This window comes from Alligator mississippiensis, chromosome 5, assembly GCF_030867095.1.
Source record: "Alligator mississippiensis isolate rAllMis1 chromosome 5, rAllMis1, whole genome shotgun sequence".
NCBI lineage: Eukaryota > Metazoa > Chordata > Crocodylia > Alligatoridae > Alligator > Alligator mississippiensis.
The window spans coordinates 43,726,234-43,749,778 of NC_081828.1; the positions used below are offsets into that span (position 1 = coordinate 43,726,234).

Genomic DNA, 23,545 nt, shown 5'->3' on the forward strand with positions numbered 1-23,545 from the left:
AACTGTGAGAAGATAGATGTGAGTGAGATAGAAGGGTCAGATTCTCCTCATCCTCAGAAGCAATACAGGTTTCCAAAACAGGCTAATATTCTGGAGATAAGAGTCTTTAGAACATCAGGGGATTCTCGTGAAGTGCAGTTCAAGTAATGACTCTGTCATTTGGCCTGTATGGAAACTGAATGGGACCTGGTAGTTAAGAACAGACTACTGGAAATAAAATAAGTACACCCCATGATGGGCCCAGTTGTAGCAGCTTATCCAGAAGTCATGGCAGGCTTTCAAAGAGAGGCAAAGTGGACAGGCTGATGGATTCTCATAATTTCCTTTGGATCCAGATAGCCACTACACATTTGCTTCCACTTCTGAAGGTATCCAGTGTTCCTCAGTTCACTTCAGGGATTCCATAACTCACTAGCTCTCTTCCATACTCACTTGAAGGATTTTAAGCACGTACTGGGGCAGTGAAAGTCTTGGGCAATATTTGGATGGCTCCCTGTTGCTCACAGAGGACACAGAGGAGCATTTAGCTTGGTTGGAGGGAATGTTGAAGTTGTTACCATGATACCTGTTATTGGGTTAGCGGCATGCCACCCATTCCTCTGGTTCTCGTTTGCCACGACTTGGATCTTATGAAGGGAAAAAAGGAATTAATGAGATGTTAGTTGGCACCCGTGGAATGACCAGTCTCGACCCGCTACATTGATCAAACACACTTCATTACCTTTCTTATCTTTTCTCTTATAGAGGCCCGAGTTGGAGGCGGCAACCAGCTTGAGTATCTCACTGGATCACATTGGGACTCACGAGGAGATCTGCAGCTGCTGGAGCTTTCAGGTAAGTGCCGGCAGGTAGTCCCACGATGTTAATTGCCTAGGTGGTAGTTGAGGTGTCGGGCAGCTTTAACTCCGCACTGCCGGATCACCTGGGGATTCTCTGGCTTTCTCCCTCCACATGGGGTATTCAAAATGTAATCCCCACTTGGGTGCTCATAAGTCTTTAAAGAAAAATGAGGAGTCACCCCACCTGAGTCTTATGCCGCCGCTAATTGCCTCATTAGCGGTGGACACCCTCCGCATTCCTCACTCCGTGTGGGGGCATGAACCTTGGGGGGAGCCTGGGGTTACCTCACCCAAGGGTCCACTTCTAGTATCCCCAGATACCCCAGTTCCACTGGGTTCTAGCCTGGGGATGCCCTCTCCCTCACCGGGAGACTGATTGGCAACGTTCACTTGCTGGGGTGGATCTGCCGCCTGACGCCTCCACCTTTCCCATGCTTCTCGGGACCACGGGGTTTGTAGGCAAGGGGGGTTCTTCGGCTGTTGCCTGCTGCTCTCTTCAGGGATCCCCCACCTTCTGCCTCCACTCTCCCCACCTCCCTGGTACCGTGAAATTTACCAGATAGCCGATTTTGCCTGGGCATTGCCCTACCACTTTGCTCAGGGATCCGCCACTCAGCGTCTCAATTTCATGTACACTGGATACCTTCCAGCTTCACCACTCCCTGGGGTCCAGCCATTTCTCTGGTAAGTCCCTTTCTCTTCTTCCACGTTCCGTCATCTGTCTGCTTCTCCTGGTGCCTGAAGACATTTTCTTCGGGGCTTTCCCTGTCTTTTATCCCTAAAGCTTGATCATCATTGGTTGTCCATGTCAGGGTGGGGAGACTTCCCCCAGCTGTTGGGGATTTTCCCTCAAGTAACAGGGTTCTAACAAGGACCCTGTTACAATACCCATGTGTGTGATCTCAGTCTGGTCTCTGCAGCTGCTTTGGACATGGAGAATTCCCCTGTGCTGACTACCCATTAAGCTTCCTCAAAATGCTTGCTTTTCATCAACCTTTGGGGCCCTGCTTGCCCCATCACAGTACATTCACTGCATGGAAGACACAACCTGTAGAACTTACAACACATGACCCAAGGAAGTGCCCCTTATGTAGGAGTGTTGTCCTCACCTCATACTTCCCATTCTGCCTCCAGGCAATTGATGTTCCTTCTTCAACAGTAGCTTCTCCCCTTAATAGTGAATCACACCAGTGAAGCTGAGGCATGCTACAACAAACCATGCCATAGCACCAAGTCAGTAATTGAGAGAATTCTTGGCGTCCTCAAGGTGTGGTGGAAATACCACCAGACTTCTGGCAGTAAATTACAGTACAGTCCCAAGAAGATTCACTATATATTCCCTGCATGTTGCATTCTATACCAGTATAGTTTTAGTGCTGGTTTATTTCCCACTGGTTAAGTCTACACCAGAGTCTAGTAATTTACACTGGCATCAGGGTTTATGTCATGTGTCTACTCCTTTTTTTTTATAATTGCATATAGGGATTTTACTCTGGTGTAACAGTCTCATGTGTCCAGGTCCTTAGTGCTAGATTATGTCTCCTTGCTGGAGGAGTGAGGCCTTGATGCCTTTTCTCTCATCTATGCACAGATTCATAGAAGTTTAGGGCTGGACGGGACATCATGAGATCATTGGGTCCAGCTCCCCTTCTCTGGGCAGAAAAGATGGCTGAAGTCAAATAACCCCAGCAAGTTCTGTGTTTAGTCTCCTTTTGAAGATCTCAGGATGGTTGCCTGCACCACCCCTCCTGGGAGTCTATTCTTTAGGTATTTGAATTAAATATGTGTTATCAAGAGCTAACCAAATAACAGTTTTAAATAGCCCATGTGAAAGACATGAAGAATGCATGGGAGCATCCCTTTCCTCTTCTTGCCCACATTCTTATCAGTCCTGACCTGGAGCTCCTGGACTATGGATCCCATGGAGTCTTCAGAGAACCAGCTGACTGCATGGGGCTGGCTCTGCCTTCTTGTCTCCAGCTGCTTCCTCATCTTAAAAACAGACAATAATGCATAAACAATTCCTTACAACCAGAGGCACTAGAGAGAAGCAGTGTATTTTTAAATGCCATCTTTGAAAATATTGAAGGAGCCAGTAGCTTAGATCTAAGAAGATGGGAAATTACCGAGGGAAGGGGTGGAGTTTTAAAGAGAGCTGGGTCATTCAGTAACAGTGGGTTCTGCCCAACTGTGCCAAATAGACTTAATGTATGTAGCCTGGGTACACTGAAGGGGGTGTCCTCCAATGACAGTGGTGGGGGTCAGGCAGGTGCTGATGGAAGGGCTGGCTACTAAAGCAGTTCCCTCTTCTCTCTACAGAGCCAGGCCGAGACCAAGTGCTTAACTATATACAATTTATTACTATAATAAATACTTAAGATAAAACATGAAATATTTACAATAAAGCTTAGCATATATCACTACATATAATATCCCACAATTCACATAAACCATATAACTTACAACATATATAATAATTAATACATTGAACGAGATAGTTAAGGTTACAACATGATAAACACATATGGGGACTCAACTTATATAACCCAAATAAATTAATAATATTTCCTAGACCTACTAAGTAACAATACAAATATACATATTAACACATTAAAAAATATAAACCATATAAACTTCCTTACAGAATACCCATAGCTATATAGACCTTGACACAACAACAGTCACCCAAAATAGGGAGTGCACTCAGTACCTCCTCAAGGGGTTTCCCTGAAGCCCCTCCCTTTTAGGGCCCTGGGATGTAGACACGCCCCTCCCGCAATGGAGGTGGAGGCGGCAGACCCTCTTCACCCCTGTCAGCCTCCCCTCTGGGGTCCGCTTCCCCGTGTTGGCCTCCCCTGTGGGGCTCGCTTCCCCAGCAACTCACACTTCCTCTCTGAAACGGCCAAGGCTCGTCCTTTGGAGGCCAATCCTGTGAGAGTCTCTCTCCAGCAGTGCCTTTGGCTTTCCTTGATGGCCTGGCACCCCGCACTGGGGAGCCCAGGGCTCGCTCTCTCTCACGGGAGCCAAACCTTTGCATGGTCTGGTTCCTTGGTCTCACACCAGGGGTCCTCCCTTTCCCGGGGTCTGCTCTGGGCACCAGGGCTCTTTTAGATCAAGGCAGAGCCGCGCTGCAGGGCCCTGGTCACTCAGCCTAGGGCCAGGACTAACTTGAGCAGCCGTGAGCTGCTCCCAGGGTGGATTCTCTGTGTGCCAATCTGCATACCATGTGGGGCCCGAGCAGCTTCAAGCTGCTCCCAGGGCCAGCTCTCTGTGTGCCAGTCTGCACACTGACTGCCCAGCCGCTTGCCAGGTTCGCAGGCTCAAGCCCCCTCAAGCAGCTCCTAGAGCCTGATTCCCATGTGCTGATTCACACACTGCTGAAGCTCAAGCGGGGACCCGAGGATGGCCATCTCTGGAGCTCCTCTCTCCTCACTGTCCCTCGTGGTCTCTCCCCCAGCCTACCGAGCACACTCCCCTTTTATACTCTTCAGGGTAAAAAGGGTATACTCTTCACCCCCAAAGTTTTTTGGACCTGGCTGGCGCAGTTTCAGTTCAGGTCCAGCTCCTCCTTGCCCCCTCCCTTTGGAAAAAGGTGGGGCATTGCTTCCTTTGTGCTGCCTCCGGATTGGTGGGCAGGCTCCACCAATCAAACAGCAGACCCTCGATCCTGGGACTCGACCCAAGCTCTGAAAAGGTAAGCCTGCTACATGTATTTTTCAGTTACATCAATCAGCGTCTTCCTGAGTTTGCAGGAAGCCTGAAATACTTGAGCAGTGGCAGCAAACATTTTTGGTAGGCATACCACAGATTAGCCCTGCACCCTCCTTGAAAACCACCCTGGTCCCTTTCCCTTACCTAATATACTACTCAGCTTTCTGTTCCCTGCCTAAGCTGCCACTCTGCTTTCTGCTTCCTGTCCTGTGCTTCCTGCCTGACCTGATGCTCTGCTTTCTGCTTCCTGCCCTATCTGTCACCATGCTGCCTGTCCCCTCCTGAATCTGCCACATTATACACATAGATGCTGCTCATGCCACTTGCAGCACTCATGCCACCAGTTGGTCACCTCTGCACTATAGCATAGAGTTGGTCAGCCAGTCTATTTTAAAACATTTTATAAATCAAATAAATTAACACAAATCTGTAAAAATAATACTAGCCCTGAAAGTGGATAGATGGGAATCAAAGAAAGGGGTTAAATCAGACACTCAGCAAAAAAGAAGCTGCCTTTAACTAGGTGCCAAAACATCAGTCTTTCTTTCCCAAGTCCCCCAGAGCTCCCCCCCTGCACAGTCTTTTATGGAATGATCACCATTATGGAATATAACTAAGGCAACGCAGTTCTTAATGCTGATGTGATATCGCTGACAACCAGTCCAAACACTCTGCTTGTATCCAGCAGGCTAAAGCTGTTTCACAGCGCGAGGAGCATTTGAAGGAAGCAGATGTAGGGTGGTAATTAGACAGTTTGCTGAAAAGGAAACAGAAAAGGGATCTTAATTATAATGTTTCTATAAATCACTGAGGAGTGGATAGCCAATCAAGGCACCGTTTTTCTGTGTGCGCCAGGATAATTTATTTTTCTTAACCAACTTCAAATCCTAGACTAATGCTTCTAAACCAAGCTAAGCTCAGCAGCAGAGACACCAAATCAACAAGCCAAAATATCATGATAAAACCTGCTTTGATTATTAACCCAGTGCATCTCACCTGGGGAACCCCTTCTCCAGTACTGTGGAAACCTGCAGTGGTACCCAATAGAGAGACAACATTTTCCAAAAGAAACAAGCTGTACTTACTGTACTTACAGTACAGTACTCTGGTACTTACTGTAAGACATAGCTGTGGTAATTGTGTAATATTGCAGATTTCACTGTGGGCTGGATGCAAGCAAATTCTGACTTGTTCCTGGCAACAACTAGAATCAGACTGATAAGAAGTAAAAAATATTCATATCTATTTTGGTGACTTCAAAATAAGGATGTTACTTCAAGGACATTCCTACTTTTTCCCTGGAGGTAAAGTTTAATTCATAAGAACCTTTGTGGAAACCAGATTTCAAGTCTGTAGCAGAAATTTAAGAACCAGAAAATAAAATCAATTTCATGTCTAAATAAAATTTAATTCTGGCTGAAGTAGAAGTTGTTTCCAACAGGTGGATCATCTGCTGAGGAACACAGCCACCACCACATAACAAAGGTGACCTGTCACACAGCTCAAATAGTCGATTGCTGACATGAATACACAAAGCAATACTGTTATTTTTATTTTTAACTGTATTAATGTAGCACTTAGGAGTTCTGTTGATTGACCAGAGCCCCTGTGTGCTGGATGCTGTACAAACACAGAACACAGAGCTGACCCGTAGGCTTAGTAATGGGCAGCCAGCAATTCCTGGCCCAGCCAGGGGTAGAAATCTTTTTACACAAAACATTCAAATAGTTTCAAACAGCAACACATTTAGAAAAATCATAATCTGAGTAGAAAGAACCTGCAAATAGAATAATGCCCCAGTAAGTTATTGGTTTTGAGCTCAAAAAGATAATTTTATTTACCTTTATTATGCAGTATAGGCCTCGCTGGGGTATGGATCAATATAACCATTGATCAGTGCATGTACAGATCACACAGAGGTCCTGGTGACAGCATTGACCAAAGTAGGCCTCACTGAGAATGGAAATGGGCATACCATATACGGCTGACATGGCAGTACTGAAAAATCTATACTATATTAGGCTACACACAGGCCACTTGCAAGACCAACAGATAGAGAGTGATTGATAAGCTTGGTACAGGACACTAAAATATGGAGGGAATATACTCAGATCAAGATGACTTAGTAAACAGGTCTCTCTACTTAATGGGAAAGTTGCACTATCTGGTGAGAACTGTGATGTGAATGATGTCACTAAAAGATATATTTGTACTTGGTGAGAACCAGGTTGTGTATGCTGTAAAGATGAAGTTGCTTTCATCAGTATATAAAAGAGGGCTTGCGAACCCTTAATGCTTTGTACTAAGCTAAGAAGTGCTTTCTGCTTGTACTATGTCTGCAAATAACTCAGCTAGCATTGTGTTCTGACTGGACACAGATGACTGTGTTTAGGTTTGTTTGCAGATAATAAACCTGGCCAAGCCTTTGTTAGTAAGAACCAAGCTGTGGTTTTTCTTACTGTATTAATAAGGTTGTTAGAGGCATACATTGCATACAGCAGTGACAGCAGCACCACAGATGGCATCCTAACACTGTGCAGACAGACCACCCCAAATGAGGGAGCCTGAAATGACCAGTAACACCTATCCCTGACAACACTGACAGAGTCCAGTGACAGCGGACTCCAAGATGAACATGAGCTGGCAGTGTGACGAAGCCATCAGAAAAGCCAATGGCACTTTATCGTGCATCAGCAGATGCAGGACAAATAGGTCCAAGGAGGTGATACTTCCCCTCTATAGGGCACTGGTCAGACCGCAGTTGGAGTACTGCGTGCAATTCTGGGCGCCACACTTCAAAAAGGATGCGGATAACCTGGAGAGGGTCCAGAGAAGGGCGACTCGTATGGTCAAGGGCCTGCAGACCAAGCCCTACGAGGAGAGACTAGAGAAACTGGACCTTTTCAGCCTCCGCAAGAGAAGGTTGAGAGGCGACCTTGTGGCTGCCTATAAGTTCATCACGGGGGCACAGAAGGGAATTGGTGAGGATTTATTCACCAAGGCGCCCCCGGGGGTTACAAGAAACAATGGCCACAAGCTAGCAGAGAGCAGATTTAGACTGGACATTAGGAAGAACTTCTTCACAGTTCGAGTGGCCAAGGTCTGGAACGGGCTCCCAAGGGAGGTGGTGCTCTCCCCTACCCTGGGGGTCTTCAAGAGGAGGTTAGATGAGTATCTAGCTGGGGTCATCTAGACCCAGCACTCTTTCCTGCTTATGCAGGGGGTCGGACTCGATGATCTATTGAGGTCCCTTCTGACCCTAACATCTATGAATCTATGACAACACTGGTAATACCCAACTACATTCTGACATCAGGAAGTAAGCAATATAATTTAATTCACAGTACTCACTTCACAGGAAAATATAACCATGTAACTAGAAAGCAGATGTTTGTGGATGGCCTTAGATCTTGGAGCCTCACGACAGATCAGAATCTCTACATCATTTAAATACATATATTATAAGCATCAGTGATACAGCACCATCTTCCCAAGTTTTCAGAAAGCCTGAAGTACTAGCTCAGTGACATGAGCTGCTTAAAGCACCTCTGTCCTGAAACCTACTGCTTGGAGGTAGAGGGGAGATTGAACCATGGTATAGGTCCAAGAGATTGTACATGGAGGCTGTGCTCATGGGTACTGCCTTATCATGGCTTTGCTTGGTGATGTCAAGAGAGGATTCTATGGAGAGTTGCCTGCTCAGCTCATTGGGGCTGAAGCCTCCCTCCTTTGTACAGGGGCAAGTGATGTCAGGGGAAACACCATGTACCTGGGTCCAGGAAGGCAATTTTTCTTAAGCGTTCCTGGGGATAAGTGTTCTTCTGGTGTGGTTTAGTACTCGCCGAGGTGTTGGGGCTTAAAGCCCACTTTATGGAAATGGGAGGCTCCTCCCTAGCTTGCTTCTGTGGCCATCTGGCTGATGGCAGGCGAAACTTGGGGGCATCTGAACCCCAAGTCTCTGAGCTTGGGCCTGCACTTAGGATGCCTGCCAAAAGACTTTGGAAATATCTGAAGCCCCGGTGGGGATGGAGGATGTTTGCTGGTTGTAGGGCCACTTATGGTTCTGGACTGACTCACGGATTTGGACTTGATTTGGCTTGGAATATGAAACATTTCTTAAAAAAAAAAAAAAAGTGGTAGACTCTGTCTGCTTAAGGAACAGAGGCAGAGCCCCAGGAGATGGATTGCTTGACCCACCCTGCATGGAGTGTGCCTGCAGCCCCAGATTAGTTAAATCCTGCCTTGAGCTAGGAGACAGCTGTAAACCCCATGAGGGCTCCCCAGACATAGGGACGGGTTAGAGAGGGGGAATCATTACAGAGAGGTACATGCATTTCAACACACGCAAAGGAGAGAAATTATTATGCAGAACTAATTGATTAAAACTGCCTTCTGCTGGCAAGGTGCGTTCCCAGTTCAAAAGAGCTTGTGATGCAAAATCCAGAATTCCAGAGAAAGATCAAAGGCATCATTGCTTTCAAATATTAATCACTTGCAAATCTCCACTGTTAACATTTAAATTATGAAGAATTCATGTCATAAAGTGAGGTTTTGATTTATTTTTCCATGGGCATCAACACCAACTCAGAACACAGGATTGTTTCATTAGTTGTTCTGACTTCTAATGAGAAAGAGGCTATTGCAGCAAGCCCTTAGCAGCTCTGAAATAAAAGATTCTGGGGCTAAAATAGCGAGAGAGCAATGAGGCAAGGTCAAAAGGGTGCTGGAAGGCTGACTCTGGACTAGGTAACTGGAGAGAAAGGGGTAGCGAGGCATAAGGCTCAAAGAGGCTCACATGAACAGTGTGTTGGATTCTGTTATGGATTGCTAGCCAGTGAGCCCCTTGCCTTGAGAAGCTTTGATTGAGTTGCACAAATTCTAGCTGCTGGCCTGCAGTAAGTTTGAATTTTGCATGCAAGCTGAAAAACAAAAGAGGTTGAAGATGGTATGAATACTTTTACTAAAAGAGAAAGTGTGAGGGTGGAGCTCTAGGAAATAATGTGCTCAGAGTAATGTGCCCAGTATCAGAGACATAGCTTAGAGGTCATACAGAAACTCTTTCCTTGCTGGTGTTGTACACACAACCATCAACCAAGCTTTCTTTCCAAGTTTGGCTTTTGCTCCTGATAGGACCTTTCTCTTTTTGTTCCTACTTCTGTCTGAGGGAGACTCCAAGCCTTCTCATGGCTGCAATCCAGTGGTTGTCAACCTTTTTAGACTCAAAGCACCTCTTGTTAGACTCAAGGTACCTCTCAGAAAATGCCAGCTTTTACCTTCCACTCATTTTTTGACTACAGGAAAAAGAACAACTTTTCTGTTGCAAAGAACTCAGAAACATGCCAGAATGCTTTTGAGACTAGATTCCTATTTGAAATCTCTGGGTTTATGTTGTGAATAATTTTTGTACACCTAACAGTGCTAGTATTGCATGGCACTCCATTTAAAAGGATCTCATGATACCCTGGTTGAGAATCACTGCTCTTATCAGAAGTGCTTGATCTGGCCTCAGAGTGACTCGGCAAACACAGCTCTTGCTCTGCTAAGTGGGTATGAGGACCTGACATCTGGATAAATTAACAGAAGAGTCCTGCATCTCTCTATGGGACCCTAGAAACTACTAGATTGTTACAGATATGTTAATTTGGAGGCAAAGATTAACAGACAAAAAAGCACATAAATAGATTTAGTCTGCCTAAAAATAATGATGGGGAAGACATAAGAAATGTGTCTAGATATCACCAAGAGAGAGAGTGTTTCCTGAACACTGTGGGATATATGTGTGTGTGTGGAGATCAAATTAAGGAGACAGTTTGAATTTAGGCTATCGTATAGCATAAATGCAAAATTAAACCAAGACCAACAGAAATGCTTCCCTTAAAAAGATCTAATAGAAACTTTTTTTTCTCTTAAAAAAGCTTGTCACCTGTGGTGACAGCCAGCTTTATCATTGTTGGAGGAAGAGATGGAGAAATTGACTAGATTATATGCAATACAAGAAAAATACTTCAAAGAAACCGCAAACAGCTTAACTAATGAAACATACATTAGATTTAAAGACTTCGTCTTTGAACATCTAAGGTGCTCTACTAGTAAAGCAAGTTCATTATGTCCATTTATTAAAAATTAGATTTTTAACCTTAATCAGTCCCTTTAAGCATGGGGAATCGTTTCTCATTTCATTGCCTCATGGCTCTGTGATCTCACAGAGCAGAGGCTCCCAAATTTTAACCCAGGCTTTGCAATGGACTCATTCTGTGACCTCAGGCCAGATCATTTCACCAAGCTCTCTGTTAGTTTTGCCATCTCTAAAATAAGAGTGCTAACTAGCAGAAATCACAGAAGACAAGAGGTGCCATTACTTAATGTAACTGCTTTGAAAACAAGAAGGAGGGGGAAGTGTTGGGCTCAGGACTGAAATAGCAGAGGCTGTTGCAGGTCAGATTCAAGGTGCATCTGAACTGTTGAAAGGGGAAAGTGGGTAGAAAGTGTGTCACATGAAAGGCACTGTGTACAATCTCTCATTAGTTGTGTAAAACAGGAAGCCATACTGGATGTACAGATTGATTCTAAGCACTGTCATCCCCTCCCTCCCCCCCACACATACTCTTCCCTTTTATCTGCTCAGATCTTAAAAGACAAACACTTGGAGTGGTGGAGAAATGCTTTTGTTAGGAGTTAATATGCTTGGAAGCTTCTATCCACTTACTGCTTATTGCAGAGCAGCAGGAGTGAGTGTGCACAAAAATGAGTGACAGAGGAGTAAAAGGCCCTTAGGAATGAAAATGCTTCTCTGAGAGGGACAGAGATGGAGGAGCAATCACAAGCGTATAACAAAATAAGTCATTTTAAGTTCTGATACCTGGAAACAGAGATCATCTTTTAACTGCCAGTGCTTATCTGGTGCAGTACAGATTGCTCTGCCTAGGGCACTGACCGAGAGTAGATAATGGGGCTGGCTTCACTGATGTCAGGTGCAGTCCTGCTTCAATTTTTTCTTCATTTGAGCTGCCAAGTTTTGTGCTATCCCACATGTGCCATTTTGTGCAAATATATTCAATGAGATAACTTGAATATCTGCCCACGTTTTGCATCTTATAATAAAGTTAGACTTATGGATCAATGCATCTAATTCTGGGCTGCTGCCTGACTCCTTATGCAGGGAATTAGCTCCTTCCCAGCCTAATCCTGTGTGGAGTACATTTACCATACTTGGAGTGATAATAAAGCATACCTGTCTGGTGCTTCTAAAGAGTCTGATTCCCTTTTGTTCATATTGCAAAACCTTGCATGTTGACAAAGCTTCTCCACGATGCTGGAATATTTACAGTCAGTAACAACCATTCCCACCATTCTCCTCCCCCAGTAAAACAGCACATCCTCCCCATGTGCAGAATGTCCCATAGCCTGGCCAGGAACACAAACCAAAAATTCCCTGAAATCTGCTAGCTGCTGTGCTTAGCCAATCTAGGGTGAGAGCTGCTCCGATAGCTTGTGAGAGTTACAAGAACAAAAGGGATGAGAGAGCTAAAAATATGCACGGGCCTGGTTTAGGCACCTTCCTCATAATGAACAGGTAGTATCCTCTGCAGACCAGCATTTAGCCAGTTAAAATTCCTCTAGCACAACTTTAAGGGAGGTATTTGTGAAGTATGCAGCCTCAAATTACTATTCACAAAGTTGCTTTTGGAATCATTCAAGGATTTCATCACAGCAAAAGAGCTGGAGAGAGACTTTTTATAATGAGAGTTTCAGTTGTGGAGCACAAGATGCTAAACAGAAGAATGCACTGGCTTTCTGAGCCAACACAGACTAGCCCAGCTTGACTCCTGCCACCCAAGAGCCCTGAAAGTCACAACTAGTTTGTATATAAATTTACATCAGCTACTAATTTGTATTACAGTAGCATGTAGGGGCTTTAGTCACAGAAGAGTCCTTACTGTCTTACAAAGTTATGCATTGATTTGCATACGCCTGCCAATGCAATAATATATCTGAATAAACAGAATCACAGAATCAGAGAGAAGTAGGGTGGAAGGGACCTCCATACATCATGTAGTCCAGCCTCCTCTACAAACCTAAAGCACTTAGTGCTATTTTCTCTCTTTTTCTCAGCTCCTATCCCTTCCCTCTTGTCCTTCCTGTTTTCCCTCCCCATCTTGTCTTTTTAGTTTGCTTCCTGCATCATCAACTTTTCTTCTGTTCCAAAAATTTATTTCTTCTTTGAATGAATCATGTGTGAGGGATCAGTGATTCAACCATCTAAATGTGCATCTTGACCATGGAATCTATCAGGAAAATCACAAAAACCCAAGTCTGAATTCCTGATTTCACCAATCCCAGGGTATGTTCAAAGACCCAGGCAGCTGTCCCAAGGCTGGCCCTTCATCGAAATCATATTCAACCTCCTCAGTACATGGTTAAAATCCAGGGTTTGGGAAAGACAGCCCAGGAGTCATCTGACCTATGAGATTTCTGTCCTATAGGAGGCAGTGGCTCACTTGCTTAGGGTTATTTTCCAGGTAGACTATCCTGCAAGGAAGACTGTGAACTCCATTGAGAGGACTGAAAAAGTCTGATAAGGTGATTGGAAGTTTGGCTTCTGAGTATCATTTTCTGCAAGTAAATCAGCCCCTAGATGGGAAGAGTTAAAGACAGCAGTACTGTGGTTGGGAGATGAGGGTAAAGTAAGGTAAGCAGATAAGCTAACTTCCTGTATACTGCTGGAAGAGGAGAAAAAGGAAACTAGATCCTTCAGAGGCCTGTACTGCTGTCCTGAAAGAAGGAAAATGAGACTGCAACGCAATTTCTTTCTTGTTTAAGCAGGTTACTTTGAAAACCCCAGCTGTTGTTCATCTTGTCAGCAAGACCTAGGTGCTGCAAGGCCTGTCCCCTGCTCTCAGCACTGGCATCCCATAGAATCAAGCCCTTGGTGTCAGCCCTCCCCTTCACCTGGGGTCTGGTTTGTAGGTAAGAGTATCTGTCGGTCCCAGCTGAAGACAGTGGTCAAAAACTCTGTTGCAACAAAACCGGAGGCATTTTTACACATACTCTAGGTGTTGGGGGTGTGCTTTAATTAGAACTGCTCTCAGAGCTCACCCGATGAGCTTTAGATAAAGCACCCAAGCCATTTTGCAGCATGGGGACGCCAGTACACGAGATGTGGAAGTTGGCTGGAGCGCAGCAATTACTATGCTCCATCAGACTCAATTAATTGAGTCTATTCTGACATTCTGCTATTACAGCACGTTGGTACAGCCTCCGGCCTTGTGTACAGACACCCCCAGTTCTCGTGGTGTGGGCAAAACCCACCTGTGGAGGGGACAGTCTTGGTCTAGTCCTGTATTTCTATGGGCTGAACTCCCCAAGCAACTGAACCAGTCTGGGGCCGGTCTCTGCAGCTCTAAACATGAACGACGCGTTCCCCAAAGGCTGGGGGGCATAGTGACTGCCTGCAGGCGCTGGTGGTGTCAGTTACAGGGGCATGGCAGCAGTGAGCGGGGAGCTCCTGCAGGCCACTGCGGGGGGTTGTGGTGGCAAGTGCTGACCAGCAACCACCCCCAGATGCCACTGGTGGTGTTGGTGGTGAGGGAGGGGTGGCGAGCAGTGACGGCCCATTGCAGGGGGTGCACATGCATCTGTGTACACCGCCGACGTGTCACCAATGGCTCTGGGGCACAAACTGCCCCAGCTGCAGCAGGCGAGAGGCTGAACTGTGCCTTTATGCACAAATAAGCCCGCTCTGCTCGTCTCCTGCCCAGCCCACGGGCAAGCAGTGAGGGTCCGTCACGCCGTGCTGGCATAAGGACCCTACACGGGGCAGAAGCGCAGGTTCCTTCGCTCCCCCTGGAGCCCTCCCATCCCGCGTCTCTCTGCCCCTGCGCTTCTAGCTACAGCCGGCGGTCTCCCCCAGGCTCCTGGGGTCCTTCCAAGGGCGCCCTGAGGAGCCGTACAGTATGAAACCGGGGACGTCCGGCCGGCAGCAGCCCGTGGCCTTCCCCAGCCCTGCCACGTAACCCCGCTCTGGGCTTTCTCCAGAGTCAAAAGCCGGGCGCGGCCCCCTCCCCGCCCCGCCAGGGGGCTCCGGGCGGAAAATGCGGAGGGCTGGGGGCACGGGTCCCCGGGGGCTCCCCTCAGGGCGGCCCGCCCCCTCTGTGACGCGACTGACAAGCCCCGCTGCCCCGCCCCCCCACGTGACCCTGCGCGAGCCCCGCGCACGTGCGCCGCCGGCCGGGCCCCGCCCCTCGCCGAGCCGGCCGTGCGCGCGGGGGTGGCCGGCGGACGGGAGCCGGCGAGGGACGCGGCGCGGCGCCGCGAAGCCGTTGCCCTGTGCCCGGCGGCGGCGGCGGCGGCGCAGGTGTCCGGCCGGGCCGCCCCGGGAGGCGATGAGCGGGCGCTGCCGATGCCGCGGGCGGGGCCATGGGCTGCATCCAGAGCATCGCCTGCAAGGCGCGCGTGCGGCGGGAGAACATCGTGGTGTACGACGTGTCGGCCACCATCGAGCCCAGCGCCACGGCCATCGAGGAGAGCTCGCCCATCGTGCTGCGCTACCGCACGCCCTACTTCCGCGCCGCCGCGCGCGTCCTCATGCCTCCCATCCCGCGCCGCCACACCTGGGTGGTGGGCTGGATCCAGGCCTGCAACCACATGGAGTTCTACAACACCTACAGCGACCTGGGCATGTAAGCGCCCCGCCCCGCGCCCCCGGCTCCCCTCGCTTCTCTTCCCCCCACAGCACCTGCTGGGGCTGGGGCATCCCTCCTCCCAGCCCTTGTAAAGGCTGCCCGGGCATCCCTATCTCCCCCACCTAGTCACTGCCGTGCCCTGCCCTGCACCAGGGCTTCCCAGTATCGATCCTGCATGGCTGGGGCCAGGGTTTTAGGCATCTGTTCCAACCCCGCACCTCCTCCCCTGCCTTGCAATAGGGCCTCTCTATTCCCTTCTCCCAAACACAGGGTTTGGGTGCTGGGAGCTCATCTGTCTGCCCCAGGCTATCTGCAGCAGTTGAGATATTTAAGAGGGGCATCTCGGGGACCAGTTTCAACCTATCTTCCCCTCCCCCTGGGGGCTTCCCTCTTTTCTTTCCTGGAATGACTAGGGTGTGCAAATGTTGCCATGGCCCGGGGCACCTCCACCCTTAGTCTGCACTGGAGACAGCCTTGTCCCTCTCCATACCTAGTCCCTGCACCACGAGTGCTCTTTAACCTCTCTATGTTCTCTGCGCAGGGCAGGGGATCCTTCCTCTACCACTCAGCCCCCTGTCCATACCCTGAGCCAAGACAGTGAAGGTCCCTGTCTTGTGCTGTCTTATCCAGCACCCCATCCCTGGACAGTAAAAGGCTACAGGACTGTCACTTTACAGCCCACCAAGGGAAGAGAAGCTAATTTACGAGCAGCTTGTACATTGTGGGAACCCCACCAGGCATTTATAGGTGTGTTTTTGTTGCAGGCAGGTTTGGCTGTAAGGGGAGTGAGCAAAAGTGCTTTCCCTGAAGGTTGTTTGTTGCCTGGCAATGACTTGAGCATGTTGGGGGCGCCTCAGGAGCTGCTTTTGTATAAGGGAGTGGTTCAGAAAGGCTTTCTGTTAAAGCCGGGACTTCTGGCAGCCCTGGGAATCCATCAGAGCACCCGGCTGCTTCATTCTGATTTGTTTGTAGTGTTGCTAAACATAACCCTGTAGAGCACCTCGAATAGAGCAAGAGAGTGAGCTGAAAGAGCCGCGTTTCCCATTGTGCCTTGCAGAATTGTCATTGTGTGCATGTCCCGGCAGGGAGCTGGCAAGCACTGCAAATACTCAGCTAATCACTTTGGTTATCATGGGGAGTGACTGTAATACTGTATTAGCATAACGTCATTAAATTGGGCAGATCAGATAAACCCTGGTTCATAGAAAGGGTGGGATTCTCATGCAGAAAATGAGCAGTGTAATGGTGTCAGCAATATTCCTTAATCTTGGGCACCTTTGTAATGACATCTGTGTGCTGCTGCAGAGCAGCTGCTGTTATGCCTCACTGATTTGCCTTCTGAACCAGCCGGTCATTCCCTAGGCAATGCCATGGAAGAGCTGTGGTCTGGTTGTACAGTGCATTGGCAATAGTTGGTCTTAGCTTCTTGCTTTCATTTTCAGCAGGGGAAGTGGATCAGGTGTTAAAGTGCTCTGCTTGTCTCAGCTGCTACATTAGTCAAAACACTCTCTGCAGAATACAGTAATTCATCACGGCTGATGGGGACCAGCCCCCCTGTGACTGGAAACCCTTATTTGGATTTGAAAATAATCCTTTCTGAGGTGGAAGTGACATCAACCAAAGTTTAAAGCCAGAAGGGGTAATTACAGTGGTATGGTTTAACCTGCTGTGTGGCACAGGCCAGAGAACTTCGTGCAGCGATTCCTGAATCAAGCCCATAACCAAGTCCCTAGTCTATACAACCTTGAATTGACCCAAGTATTCGATGGACGGGTATTTAAAATGGAGCCAAAATGCCTTGTAGCTTTCCGTTCCAGTCCATCATGTGCCCAAATGTAATGCAAGTCACGCCTCAGAAAGTTCAATTATGGAACATGAAAGGGACCGTGACATCCAAGGAGTTTTTAAAAAACTAGAGATGGACTTTATGGCACCTGTACGAGGCTCCAGCCTCTCATTGTCATTTAAAGGTTCTGCTTCAGCCATCCTCTGGCCAGCAAGCTCTTCTGAAAATTCTGGTCCCTTGGGGTGAGGGTGGGGCTGCTTACTGTGGAGAAATTGTCATTAAAAGAAAAGGGAGGAGCTTAAAGCTATGTTTTCCTGTAAACTGATCTGGAGAAACTTCCTTTTTGTAGGGGGCTGACGACTCTCAGAAGTGGAGCCTTTTGCTCAGTGTGTAGCCCTGCAGCCTTGGTTTCTGCAGTCTAAAAGAGGTGATACCATTTGTGTGGATTGGTAGGGCACTCCCTGCACTGGTATTTGGATGCATGGGGTATGAAAACGACCATTCATCTCCAATTGTCTGGAATGCAGTGGAGTGAACGTGGAGTACGTTGCTGGTTAAAGGCAGCACCTGGGAGTCTGAGTATTGCATTATTAGGTTCTTTTGCTGCATCATATACTTGTGCCAACTGGGCATAAAATTCTCCCAAGTGAAAAATGGTATGGCTTTATGTTCACTTGTTTCAGGGGCAAATGAGGACACAGACTGCAGGGTGGTGGAGAAACAGGCTGCCTGCAGGTGGTTCTGTAGTCTAAAAAAGTGGTTTTCAATGTTTTCAGACCTGAAGCACCCCTTGTTCAGCTTGAGGTACCCCTCATTTGGTTTGAGGCACACCTTGGAAAATGCCAGCTCTTATTTTTCACTCTTTTTTGACTGTAGAAAAATAATAGAACAAATCTTCTGCTGTGGATAACTCAAAGTCTGCAGCAGATCAGAATTATTTTTAATAGTAGGAATCCCTATCTGAAATCTTTGGCTTTATCTTGTGAATCATGTTTGCATGCCTAACAGTGTTAACATTGCCCGGGTCCTTGCAGCACCTTGGAGAGGGTCTTAAGGCACTTCAGAGTGCTTCCTATTTATAAGTCTGTGCTGGAAAATCCAGTCTGCTCCTTGAAACCGGTGTTACTTGGAGGTTAAAATAGAGTTTCTCAGTATCTTTGGATTTTCTGTCCATAGCTGTAGTACCTGGGTGTGGACCTCAACCAGCAGAGAACAAGTTCAGCTATAATGATTTCCCATGATCCTCTACCCCCACCAGTGTGTAACTGTATTAAAAATAATAGCTAATTGGAGAACAATGTGGGATTGTGTTGTGTCCATCAACTGAGAACACAGTGGAAAGAGGTAGCAAGCTCTGAAAGAGGAACTGGCTTTGGGAAAGCCGGGCTTTATTCTTGATGGCTAGTGGCTTTGCTCTGTGACCATGGGCAGGTCACCTTGCCTTGCTATGCCTTGGTTTCCCATCTGAAGATCAGAGGGAGAAATGCTTATTTCTGTTACAAAGCATTGTGGACTTGAAATCTATTGAGAATCAGCTCTAGGTGGTGTTTGGGGTCATTCTTTTGGATTACAGCAACTGTGGTATTTTAAATGCAGTATTTCGTCTTTGGAAATTTTTTTTAACATGTGTGTTTTATTTTGAAGCAGTACACGGCGATAGAGCGCTTTCACAACTGTTTCCAAGTTCTAAATTGGGCTCCTTTAAAATACATTAAAAAACCCAAAAAGCAGAGCCGCTTTTAAAAAGAAGGCTTAACCTGTCGGAGGCATAAAGAAATACACTGTAACCCAGCCTGCAGACCTGCTTTACAAGGGAAAAAATGTTGTGGAAGGGTTATATTCGATACCTGGTCTGATTCCTCCTTATTGCAAAGTGGAAGGAGTAGGGAAGGGCAGAGAATGGGATTATGGTATATCCCATGAAATGTATCCTTTTGTGAATCACAGTAGCTAAGGTACCATATGGCCCTCATTACCATGGTATCTGAGTACCTCCAGATATTACCTATTCTTCTACCTAAAGCCTTGTCTAAATGCGGAAATTCATTGGCAGTAGTAAACAAGGTACACTAAGCAACCAGGAGCAAAACCAATGAAAGGCTATTGTAATTCCCACCTTTGGAGTTGTACCAGTGTAACAGTAGAGTCATAATTATACCAGTTCAATCATGCTGAAAAACTTGCCTATTCAGGCAGGCCCTCAGGGCTTTAGCGTGTCGCATGTCACAGTAGTATCCCATATTCCTCCATTGCAGAAGCCTGAGCCCCCTTACTTATCCTGTGTGGGCTGGCCAGTGTCAGGACCAAGGTTAGGAAATGTTGGGGCTCTGGCAGCTGGGTGTGGACGACTACCTCCTGTGGGCCAGCGCACACAGATGCGATTGTGACAGAAGAAATATATATTAAGCTTGAGAAGGAGAGAGTGAAATGGGGAATAGACTTTGTATAATCCAGCTGCAGAGACATGGCTCTGAGTATCCATGCCTCTGCATTTCCTGAGCTAGCTATTGATTTGCCTTGGGTGGTTATAGAAGGAACAGTGGTCAAGTGGAGTGAGGGATTTGAAAGACCTGGGTTTAATTGGCTACTCTGCCACAGACTCCCAGCGTGATCTGGGCATGTCACTTCATCTCTTCGTGCTTCTTTTTCCCCTTTTGTGAAATGGGGCTGACCTTTTTTAACCTGCCCTGTTTTATGCTGATGAGAGCTTTGCAAGGACCTGGCTAGATATATGGCCTTGTGCCAGGGTGGTTGAGTACTGTAAGGGATTGCCTATATTTTCTATAGGGTTGCTTTCTTCTCTTCCCTCAGGGGTTACGTTGATAGTTTTGGGGATTACAGCACAATACAATGGTTCCCAGGTGAGTGTATTAAGGGCCATTAGGCATTAGGCCATTAAGACAACAGGAAATTGTATATAGAGAGCAGGCTGTCTATAAGGAAGTGGGAGGCTGGTGCCATAAATTACTGCCAGACCCTGGATAGTCAAAGTGCTGATGCTGATGTGCCTTGGGGTGTCTGGATCATTGGTTAGTCTGACCCTTTTTCACTAAGGGGGGGAAGGACAGGACCAGTAAAGGAGTTTTCATTACTATCTTCTCAGAGCAGCCATGTTTTAAGTCCATGTGCTCAGTCAAGAGGTGCCATTACAAGGGATTGTTTTGAAATGGTATGGGGACTGTTTGAAATGATAGGGACTGTTCTGAAGAGCTGTTCAAGTTTGAGAGAGGAAGAATGGTGGGGTAGGAGTGGGCATTGGGTTATGAAGGAAACCACTTCGTTATCGCTGGTAGTCATGCTGTCTGGTTTGGTCCGTGGGGACCAGGTTACGTAACCTAGTACGTCTTTTTTATCTTTTATCTTTTTTATCGTCTTTTCTACAACTGATATCAGAGTAGTCCCCCAAATGTGTTTGCTGCTTGCATAGGTGAGTCTCTGTCCCAAAGAGCTTGTAGTCTAAAAAAGAAGAAAGGACACAGTAAGAAAGTAAAGTGTCAGGCATTCCAGGGCACAAGGCTTTACAGCTCCATTTTTGGTGTTAACATCAGCACAGTCCATTTGGGCATGTGTGGTCAACAGGAGAGGCTGCAAAAGCAAAATTTAAGTGTCATTGGCATGAAGCAGGGCCCGGTAAATTGTTTTGGAATGGCCACTCCAAAGCAAAGGGGCATCATGAAGACATGTGAAAGCAGATGGGATACAACTGCTGCTGTTTTTGGAAGTGGGGGATGTGGAGAGGGCAGAGATTAGTTGTGTGAGCAGGGGCTGTGCTACATCATGGCTGAACATGAGAAGTTGTCTAGATGTTTTGTGCAGCACAAATGAACGGTGGTGTCATGGCCAGGGTGATGGGCAAGGAAGCCAGTTGGACAGTAGCATTTCATGCAAGGTTGTGGGAGGAAGAAATCATTGACTTTGGACACGGGCTTGGCAGGGTAGCTTTCAGATGTCTGGTTTTTGGGATGGAGGGGAGGGCTGAAATTTAGAGCATTGTGAAGACTTTGGAGTCTAATTGGAGTGCATCTGGACTCTGACCTTCAGTCCCATATTTTCTATACTCCTGCTAGTAGTGCCTTGCTTCTGAACCAGGGATTGGCACTGACTACACTGGGTTATCAGCTCACAGGACTTGGGCTGCAGCATCATTGTCCTTTATTATGTCCAGTAATGTTATTTTACAATTACAATTTAATACTGTGGCTACTCACAGCAGATGGTCAGCACCCCAAAATATGAATGCGACTTCACTAGTTGATCAGGTCGTGAAGTCTTGTCAGGGGCTCCTGGCTCCCATGCCTATGTTAATTCAGGATCTTGAATTGATGACAGGATGTCTTCAGGCTTTCTCCAGGAGTGTTCTGGGGAGGGGTCCCAATTTTTTCCTTCTATACCTTATCATTACTGTGTTGTTATCATATTATTAGCATAAGCCCTTCCTTATAATAATATTAACAATAAGCATATTTTTGCTTGTCATATATGATTATTCGTGACTGGAATTTTCCAGCTGCTGGTATACCTTTTTTTCATTCTTAGATGGGAGTTAGTTTTGCTACTGACTGCTCCCCTTTTTCCCAAGCCAGATTCCTTATTCTGGTTGGCCCACTTCTTGTTTTGACTTTGGTCATCTAGGTAGGGTCTTTTCAGACTTCCTTCTCTTTCTTTGCTAAAAACAGGTCATGGTGAAGGTTACCCTCATGCCAGATCTCCTGGCTGAGTTGCAGCTGGTTACAGCCAAAGTTAAATCTGCAGCAGAATACATTTGGCTTTGCACTAAGCACTGCAGTTAAAAACTGAGGCCCAAGGGGGCCAACACCCTCCCCCACACGTGTTCACTAGGAGCTTCATCCCTTGCAGCCAATGATTTACAAGGAAAATTTGGAAAAACTGGGATTATTTAGGTTGGGAAAGACTGAAGAGGGATTTGATAAATCTTCAAATACCTGAAGGGTGTTTTTAAGAGGAGTGGTGACAGACTGTTTTCTGGCTACAAGAAGTAACTGTCTTAAATTTCAGCAAGTTAGGCTTAAGCTGGATTTTAGGAAGAACTTTCTAACCATGGGTGTAATAAATGCTGGAACTGATTCTCTAGAGCATCTGTGGAATCTCCGTCACTGGAAGTTTTTAAGAGCAGGTTAGACAAGCACTCGTATGAGATAGTTTAGACTGGACCTGTCTTGAGCAAGGGATGGACTAGATCAGGAGTGGCCAATCTGTGCCACAAGTGGTACGGACAGCCTCTGTGTGCGTCACTGGGCAGATCAGGTAGGGAACAGGCAGCGGATAGGGCTAGGAGAAATAAGCAGAGCAGATCAGGCAGGAAACAGGGCAGGAGGCAGAAAGCAGAAAAAGAGACTGGGCAGGGAGTGCAGAGAAAGGGGCAGGGAAAGCACAGCAGCAGATTGGGCAGAAGAACGGGATTGAAGTGGCACTGATGGAGGCCACTGGGCTAATTTGTGGCCTGCATGTTTGGCTCCACTGGACTAGATGACCTCCTGGAGTCCCTTCCAGACCTGTGTTTTTCTAAATCTTTCTATTGACATGAGCTGGCCTTGGCCAGGCCCTGTGCTGTGGGAATTAGGCAGGTGTTCATTTAATGTTTCACATTATTGGGGGAGGGGAGGGGAAGGGTGCAGGGGAGAGAATGCCTGGAACACACTTTTTGTGCTTGTAAATACCATGGTTTTTCACCCAAAGACATGGAAAACTGGGGTGTTAAGGCCCTGGAGGGAGATCTCAAGGTGCTGGACTAGTGTATGAAGGGACTAAGGCTGTTTTGGTAAAATTGGGAGGTGCAGTTTGTAATACTGAGAGCTGTCAGAAAGTTCCCTCTGATGCTGTACTACACCAGACAAGTTATCTGGCCAGTGCTGCATTCAGAGAGTGAATTTTACCCTGACCCAGCTCAGTTCATGCCCTTGGGGGTGAGAACTGAGTAATCATCTCCTTTTCAGCTCGTATCACAGCAGATACTTCAGATCCTACTATTCAGCCCTTTGAAAAGTAATACAGCTGCAGCAGTGACCCTTGGTGACCAGTTCTGGCCCTTGACTATTTCTGCGTATGACAGCTCATAGTGTGTGTGTTGGGGGCAGACACTGAGCAGGAAGGTTGCCGGATGGAAGTGACTGGTCATTAGAGTAGCCCTGATGAATAGCAGGGCCTATGGCCATCACATCCAACCTAGGAAAAGGTACAGTTCTGTCCGCTGCGGTCACAAGAATGCAGCAGGGTTACAGGGTATGAAGGTTTCTATAGGACCTTGTGCTCTGCTCGCTGGTAATGCAATACTCAGTGTGCTACATGGCTAGACCAGAATAACAGTGGGTAGTGTGAGGCACCAGGTAAGGCAGTCAGTGACTGATATTCTTTGCAAGAAGAAAGAGAGATTTTGGATTTGGAATGATGTAATGAGGATACCCAATACCCCTGTCCTCATCCAGATCGGCCCACTGACTGCCCTTCCTTCTCCTCCCTGAACAGGCCATGGGAGGAATCATTCCCCCTTCCCAGCAGTTGTCACAAAT

General features: G+C 47.1%; 1 protein-coding gene across 2 annotated transcripts in view; it reads left to right on the top strand.

Moving 5' to 3' along the window:
- The first annotated feature begins 14,880 nt into the window (after positions 1-14,880).
- FAM78B (family with sequence similarity 78 member B) overlaps positions 14,881-23,545 on the top strand; it is a 31,756-nt gene continuing 23,091 nt past the window's right edge. For both annotated transcript variants that reach the window (XR_002089963.2, XM_006276720.3), the window contains exon 1: positions 14,881-15,229. Coding sequence is in view for 1 of the 2 variants with exons in the window: in XM_006276720.3 (XP_006276782.1) it covers positions 14,967-15,229 (263 nt within the window). In the remaining variant the exon portion in view is untranslated. The remainder of the gene's footprint in view (positions 15,230-23,545) is intronic.